An 8,327-nucleotide genomic window follows, 5' to 3' on the forward strand; every position below is an offset into this window, starting at 1 on the left:
CATGGAATGTTGACCCTTAATCATGCTTTGGAAGGTGTTAAAAAATTGCAACGTTGGATGCAAACTACCAAAGCTAAGCATAACGTGGTGTGTCAGTCCATATGATCAACCACTGAGCTAATAGATTAGTGGCAGTCCAGTCCCGCCAGAAAGCAACACAGCCTCCGGCTCTCTTTTTTTTCTAACATATTTAGCTGTATTGTTTTTAGGTTGCCCTAGTATACCAGTTCAACGGTGAATCCAATCCAACCGATATTTTCTCCAGCCTATAAAATGGTTCAATAAGCATGAAGCACGGCTAGTTTCCTCTAGAATAATATATACATACATACATACATACATAATATATATATATACATACATACATACATACATAATATATATATATATATATATATATATGCAACATATAACGTGTACACGAGCTATTGGACTGGAGTAACTTGTCTGATTATGACAACATGCAAGAGGGGATAATTGTGATGATTGCATTATATAAATTACCAAAAAAACGAGAGAGAAAGGAGTAGGGAATTAAAAAAATGAGAGAGAGAGATATTACACGCAAGTGATGCTATTTTAAATATTTGGTATACGGAATATTCAGCCACATCTCTAAACATTAACTTTTAGACTATAACGAAAAAATAAAATTGATGAACAGCAATATTAGTGCCATAACTTTATCTAGGTAAACAAATTTTTGACTTTTATCAATAAATTCTATCCTTGTACAATTAAGGTTCTGAAAGGATTCCCAGTATATTTTTATTGAGTATATCCCTTGATCGTCTGACCCTATCCGGTTCTAATATAAAATGCGAGTTTGGGAATTTGAGAATCCAATACAAGACCATGCTCTTGTAAAGCAGGGGCATAGTCTACCGTGTTTCTCTACTGAAGTCCGATCCTTCTCGACTCATCATGACTCTCTCCTTTCCATCTCCAACTGGGAAGCGAAGTGCTCCGTCTCCCTGCCCTTCGTCGTCTATGTTGCTGCCTACAGCCGCTCCGACTCTACCGGCAATTTGCCGGCCTTCTTGGATTTTGTAGACCGCCCCACGTTAGACCCAAGCCCCTTCACGTAACCATGGATCGAGTTCCCTTGCGTCAATTACCTCCTGGCTGAATCGCCATGCTCCCAGCCATATAAATATTTGGCAGTGAAGGTCCCACTTCTCCACGAAGCTGGCGACATCAGCACTCGGCATGGCGGCGCTGGCGCTGGCGGCACCCGAGCGAGGAGGGTGGGGGAGGGGCGACTTGAGGTTCCGACAGCCGGAGACAGGATGGAAGACGAGGTGGCGGACGATAGCGACAACAACGTCGAGGATGGAGGAGATCCACCTCAATAAAATAATTTTAAAAAGAGAGAGCTCATCTACGTTTTTTTTAATAATAATTTTTATTTATAAGGCAAGAATTCGTAAAATATTTCCCAACACGAGCATTGAGTCCAACGGCTATCGAATTCCAATTTTATACCAACACCTACGGTGATAGTCTTTATTATTATTATTATTATTATTATTATTTTATTTGATAAAAATAGCATTTTGTATGGCTCTAACATGAGTACATCCTACCAAATCAAGAGAAAGCAAAGAGTACAAAAAAAAGGAGGAATGTTTACCGCGGATGTCCAGATGATCTTTTCGGAATGTCGGGCAACGAAGGAGGTGACTCAATCTGCGGTACTATCTGCCTTCCGAAACACATGTAATGTCTGAAAAGAGCTTAGTCTTTGGATCAGTCTGCAAGTATTACGGATAAGAGGGTGACCATCACCATATTTGTCCAATCTTCGCACCTAATCAATCACCATGAAATAGTCCCCCTCGAGACATATGCACTTATCACCAAATACCCGTCTCACAAAGAAAATATCTTTTCAGACTGCCCAAGATCAGGCGTACGACGACCACCTACTGCTATCACTCTGTCGAGATGGTATGGTCATTTTCTATTGCGTTAACAATGCAACAGCTGGACTTGCCTGTGAGGCCCCAAAACAGCAATTCTCTAAGCCAAACAATGAAATTATGAAACCAGTATTCTTCCTCCAAGCTAGGTGCCAAGAAACTGCTAAAAAGCTCAACCGTAACGAGTTAATAACCCAAGCCAAAAGATCCAACTCCCTATACTTTTTGCCCGTGAGAAGCAGGGGTTAGCACCAGAGCCCTTCCTTCACTTAGTGCTTTCTTCCGTTCCAACGCCGGTAACGTGACCACCCCGCACCCCCCAACTCTTTAAAATCCCCCACTCTCCCCACTCTCCCCTCGCGTTCTCCCCCTTAAAACCACCCCTTCCGCTCTTCTACTCCACCATCTCCATTCCCCGTTCCCAGCAGAACAACAATGGCGGAAAGGTTCCACTTCGTCTCGGTCCTCTTCTTGCTCTCACTCTCTGCCTCCCTTGTTTTATGCCGAAATCTCGCACCGCGGAGCACCGGATCGGCCCCCACCACCGCAACTTTCGACGTCTCCGCCTCGCTCGGCCAAGCCCTCCGCGCCCTATCCTTCGACCCCCACCAAGCCATCGACCAAGAGATGAAGTCCTTCCACGGCCGCAGCGGCGCGGCCGCCTCCAGCGGCCTCACACTTGAACTACATTCTCGAGATTTCCTCCCTACCGCCGCCCAGGCCCGCCACACCGACTACAGGGCGCTAACCCTCGCCCGCCTCCACCGCGACTCCGCCCGGGTGAAATCCATAGCCGCCCGCGTCGCCCTCGCCGCCCACGGCGTCAAACGCTCAGATCTGAAACCCCTCGCCGAGGAGAAGGAGCTCGCGGCGTCGGAGCGGGCCATCAAGGGCCCGATCGTCTCTGGGACGAGCCAGGGCAGCGGTGAGTACTTCTCCCGAGTCGGGATCGGGAACCCCGCCAAGCCCTTCTACATGGTGCTCGACACCGGGAGCGACGTCACCTGGGTCCAGTGCCAGCCCTGCACCGATTGCTACCAGCAATCTGACCCCGTATTCGACCCCTCCGCCTCCTCCTCCTACTCCCTCCTCCCTTGCGACTCCCCCCGCTGCCGCGCCCTTGATATCTCCGCCTGCCGCAACTCTTCCGCCGCCGCCGCCGCCGGCGGAGGCTCCTCCTGCCTCTACCAGGTCTCCTACGGCGACGGGTCCTACACTGTCGGGGATTTTGCGACGGAGATGGTGACTCTCGGCGACTCTGCTCCCGTCTCCAACGTCGCCATCGGGTGCGGCCACGACAACGAGGGCCTCTTCGTCGGCGCCGCGGGGCTTCTCGCCCTCGGCGGCGGGCCTATCTCCTTCCCCTCTCAGATCTCCGCCCGCACCTTCTCCTACTGCCTTGTCGACCGCGACTCCCCGGCTAGCTCCACCCTCGAGTTTGGCGGCGCCTCCGCCTCCGGCTCCGCGGTGGCCGCGCCCCTGCTCCGCAACCGCAAGCTGGACACGTTCTACTACGTGGAGCTCTCCGGGATCAGCGTGGGCGGAGAGCTGCTGTCCATCCCGCCATCGGCGTTCGCGATGGACGAAAGCGGGAGCGGCGGGGTGATCGTGGACTCCGGGACGGCGGTGACGCGGCTCCAGGCGGAGGCGTACGAGGCGCTCCGGGACGCGTTCCGGCGCGGGACGTCGGGGCTGCCGGCGGCGGCGGGAGTGTCGCTGTTCGACTCGTGCTACGACCTCTCGTCGAGGACCAGCGTGGAGGTGCCGACGGTGGCGTTCCACTTCCCGGAGGGGCGGGATCTTCGACTGCCGGCGAAGAACTACCTCATCCCGGTGGACGGCACTGGCGCCTACTGCCTGGCCTTCGCGCCGACGAAGGCCCCGCTGTCCATCATCGGGAACGTCCAGCAGCAAGGGACACGTGTCAGTTTCGATCTCGACAACTCGGTGGTGGGGTTCACCCCCCAAAACTGCTAGGCCTCGCTCTTTTTTTACCTCTTTAGCCCTCCGTGCTCCTTTTGTTTATTTTATTTTATTTTGTTTGACTGTTTTACTTTTTTTACCGTTGATCCCATCTCGGTGGGCGCTGGGGCGCTGTAATCATAGTGCTTTCATCAGACGGATCGCGGGGTACGGGATCAGGGAATGTAGCCGTTGTGGCTGGGTTGGGATGGTGATTTAAATGGGCTTCTGCAAGCTAGTTTTATATCATCCGGATATCATGTATGTTAAGTAATCCGTCTAGAATTTCAATGGTTAGATCTCAGCCGCTGGAGAATGTTGTCCGTGTGTGCGGACCTGGGTGGGTATGTTGGTGTGACGTACTTGCACGCCGAAACACGTATCGTTGCAGCAATCAATGCAGGTTTTGTTTGTTCAACACAACAATAGTTGGCCGTGGGCAACGAGTACACGTATCTTTGCGGTTTGGACACTTTGCATGCGCGTTGCCACGTGGCTCGCGGAGAAGTCCGTATGGTTTTTCTGAGTTGCACCGACCTTGCACTGTGAGTTGGATGGGGACTCAGATGGAAGGTGGTCCAAATGACAATGGAGTTTATTCCTGCTCATGGCGTTTGAGTGAAAACTAAGCTCTCACGGGCTCGGGTTGCATCAATGATTGATCTTCTTTCACATCATCCACCGTTGTATGATCTTTGCACAGCTCTCAAAGCATGTTGCACTTTTTTGCACAGCTCTCAAAGCATTTACGAAGGAAGGTCAATCCTGCTTTCGTACGGAAGATACAACCCGGTCCAAGCTGCACATGACATGGGCCATGGCGTTTTGTACCTAAACTACTCCTGTGAACTGCGATGCCGCTAAGGTTAGACTTTAATGCGAAGTTCGTAAGCTTATGCGTCACATATGCTCTGTTAGGAAGCTGTGTATACTGTACGCTGAATATTGATGAGAACTATGTTTCATCAAAATAAAAATATGGAGAACCACGTATGATGTGTGAGTCTAGGCCTGGACCTAGAGAGCCAATTTCCCATTTGAGGAAGCTATGATTTGATGAGGTTCCTGTTTTAATATCAGCTAATCGCTCTTCATCAGTGATTGCCAGCCAGGGGCGACAAATGCGGCCCTATGACATCATGGTATGAGACACGGAGACGGAACCGGTCCTCCGGTTCCCAATTCACCTTTGCGTGACACTCGGTTGGGTGTTGGACGGATGGAAAGGGTGGTACACAGTTGCATGCGATCTTGTGGTGGGTGGAGGACGCCGTGACGTTATCATCCAGTCTCCCTGTCAGTCGTCGTTGGAACGGAGTCTAGAAAGTGCCGAAGAAGCTGGCACGTGGTGGGGCCGCCCGGTCTCTCTTTGCGGTGGAATTCGGGGCTCATTGACGGTCTCCCTTTCGGCTTTGGGAGCACCGTCGGTTCCGCCGGATCCAGCTCGTTTTTTCGTGGGTGGGGCCGCCATTCGGCATGCTGCGGACCTACGGTCAACAGGGAAAAGTGGGGGCTTTTCGCTTTGTTTGACGGCAAAATTAGTTGTCCTACTTGGACTGTGGTCTGGTAATCGATTACGCTGCATGCCCCAGGGCAAGCCTTGCACGGGATGGTGGATGGTATTATAAACTCCTCCCGCAAGAATATTAGAGTTCGTGGGTTTAATAGCGAGGCTGGATGTTCCAGGTGTCGTCAACAGTATACAATATAAACCAATGTTTGATGAAATCCAGTTCCCAACTTGAACATATTGGACTGTAACCAACAAGATGCATACCAATTACATGATATGAGCTATTTTTATGTTGTTTTTTTCTGGAACGACATATGGTGCTATTATCATTATTTTCAAAAAGAGAAAGAGAAAAATAATAATATTACTATTGTTTGATGAAAAAAATAATCCAGGCTTGAGCCTGATTGGGCTGACCCGAATTATCAATTTAGGCCAAGAATAGTTCTGGCCTGAATCCGTTGGAAGTTTATTATTTCATAATATTGCTTTAAAAAAAATGAGCTAAATAAAAAATATGCTCTCTCCTATAATACAAGTAAATAATACATTATACATTATTCTCAATTAAATCCACTTTAATCTGTCCTTTACTTCCTCATTATTCTCTGTAAATAATAACATATAAAAACAAATTGATTCGAACTTACATTCGGGTCTTGTTTGGGCTCGGGCTCTGGCCGGGCAGCGATATGCCTGAGTCCGGCTTGGAAAACAAATGCATTCCACATTGAAACCCAAACCCATTTTGAACTTTTTTGGACCTAGCCCGAAGCCCGGCTCGAGCCCATATCCAGCCCTAAGTGCTACCAATTATCGTAATAATGTGTACTGGCCCCAAATGATTATATACATGGCAGTGTAAAAAAAAAAGTTGCAATAGTTTGCAAAGTATCCATTGCCTCTAGAATTTCTAAAATTGTTGGCTAATTAAGGGACTTGGTCACGATTTGTGGTATTTAACAATTGAAGTGTTTATTCAATATTTAAATAGTAAATGTTGTCAAAACTTCAATCAGTACCTTACTGATTGAGCCTCGTCTTCCTAATGACACCATTTGCTTTGCAATTGAAGTTTCCTCGTTTTACTTTTGGATGGTGCATCCCAAAAATTCAGATGTGGATAATTGTAGTATAGGCGAGTCTCCCTCCCTTCCTTTCAAAAAGTACCAACTGTCTTAATCAATTGCTATTTTTTCAGTCGAATGGTATTTGAAATCTTGATGATTCAGATCGAAATTGCCTGATGCAGCTCAAATTTGTAAAGAATTATTATACATTGAATCAGGATGTATGTGGAGAGGCTTCAAATACCAAAGTTCCATCCCACAAAATTTGTCAAAAAATAATATCATTTTGATTATTTGAATGCTAAAGTCACCTTTCTTTATCGAGGTCTGAGATTTCTAAGGCCCTGTTTCGGGGAGCTGTCGGAAGTAGAGCTGTCGGAAGTAGAGCTGTTATAAAAAACTGGTTGCTGTTTGGTAACTACATTCGTAAAGTGCTGTGGTACTTTATTTTGTGTTTGGTAAACAAACTGAAAAAGTACTTTTATATGACAAAATTACCATAAAGGACATTGCATAGTATTATACAACAGAACATAATAAAACATAACATAAATTAATACATAAATATACGACATAGTATAATATTATTGTAATATAAAATAATATTATGTTAATATAGCATAATAGTAATATAATTATTAGAGTAAATTAATATTTGGTAATATAACATAATATTAAATTATTTAACATAACATATTAATGTATTATGATAATGTAATATATATTATATTTATAGTATAATACAATAATAAAAGTATAAAATATTATAATTATTAGTATAAATTAATTTCTCATAATATAACATAATATTAAATTATTTAAAATAACATATTAATGTATTATAATGTAATGTAATATAATACAATATTTATAGTATAATACAATAATAAAGGTATAAAATATTATAATTATTATTATAAATTAATTTTCCATAATATAACATAATATTAAATTATTTAAAATAACATATTAATGTATTATAATGTAATGTAATATAATATAATATTTATAGTATAATACAATAATAAAGGTATAAAATATTATAATTATTAGTATAAATTAATTTTTCATAATATAACATAATATTAAATTATTTAACATAACATATTAATGTATTATGATATAATATAATATGATATTATATTTATAATATAATACAAAAATAAAGGCATAAAATATTATAATTATTAGTATAAAATAATTTCCTATAAAATAATTTTCCGCGGTCCAGGGGCTCTTCTTCGTGGTCCACGCTCGAGGAGGACCTCAGCGTGGGCCGCGAGGTTGATGATAAAAAAAAGAAACAATAGATTGATTTTGGAAGGTATGGAAAAGGATTAAAATTTTTTTCTTCTAAAATGTGGTTCAAGAGATGCATACAAAAATTGAAAAGAAAAATATCTTTTCTTACGGAAGGGAGTCTGACGGCTTGGGTTCTTGGCTCCAGCAGATTTTTAGGTTTATAAAGAGATAAACTATGTAATTATGTTATTTTAATATGGGCATTTTTGTCAAAAATACAGCTTTCCGAAAAAGCTGAAACAACTTCCTCCCAAAAGCTCCAAATTGGGGCTTCCTCCCAAAAGCTGTTTTCAGCTTCCCGCAAAATCTGAAATAGCTTTTTGAAAAATTTACCAAATACAGTTTTTCATCTAAAAGTACTTTTGGAGGGCCAGAAAGCACTTTCTGGCCCTCCAAAAGCTTCCCCAAACAGGGCCTAAATGTGCCAATACTTCTGCTATATTTGAGATGGCACATCATACGGATTTCTTTATCCGTATTTCTTTGATGGCAAAATCTCATAAGTAGTTACATGTTTCCTGAATTGCTATATTTGAGATGGCACATCATTCGGATAGT

General features: G+C 44.0%; 1 protein-coding gene across 1 annotated transcript; it reads left to right on the top strand.

The window, feature by feature from the left end:
* Positions 1-2,123: 2,123 nt before the first annotated feature.
* LOC103701864 (protein ASPARTIC PROTEASE IN GUARD CELL 1-like) lies at positions 2,124-4,188 on the top strand. The gene has a single exon (XM_008784076.6). It carries the CDS (start codon positions 2,358-2,360, stop codon positions 3,897-3,899), a length of 1,542 nt encoding a protein of 513 aa, XP_008782298.4. The 5' UTR covers positions 2,124-2,357; the 3' UTR covers positions 3,900-4,188.
* Positions 4,189-8,327: the final 4,139 nt, after the last annotated feature.

The sequence above is a fragment of the Phoenix dactylifera genome, chromosome 12 (assembly GCF_051530095.1).
Source record: "Phoenix dactylifera cultivar Ajwa chromosome 12, Ajwa_hap1_PhDact_Kaust_v1.1, whole genome shotgun sequence".
NCBI lineage: Eukaryota > Viridiplantae > Streptophyta > Magnoliopsida > Arecales > Arecaceae > Phoenix > Phoenix dactylifera.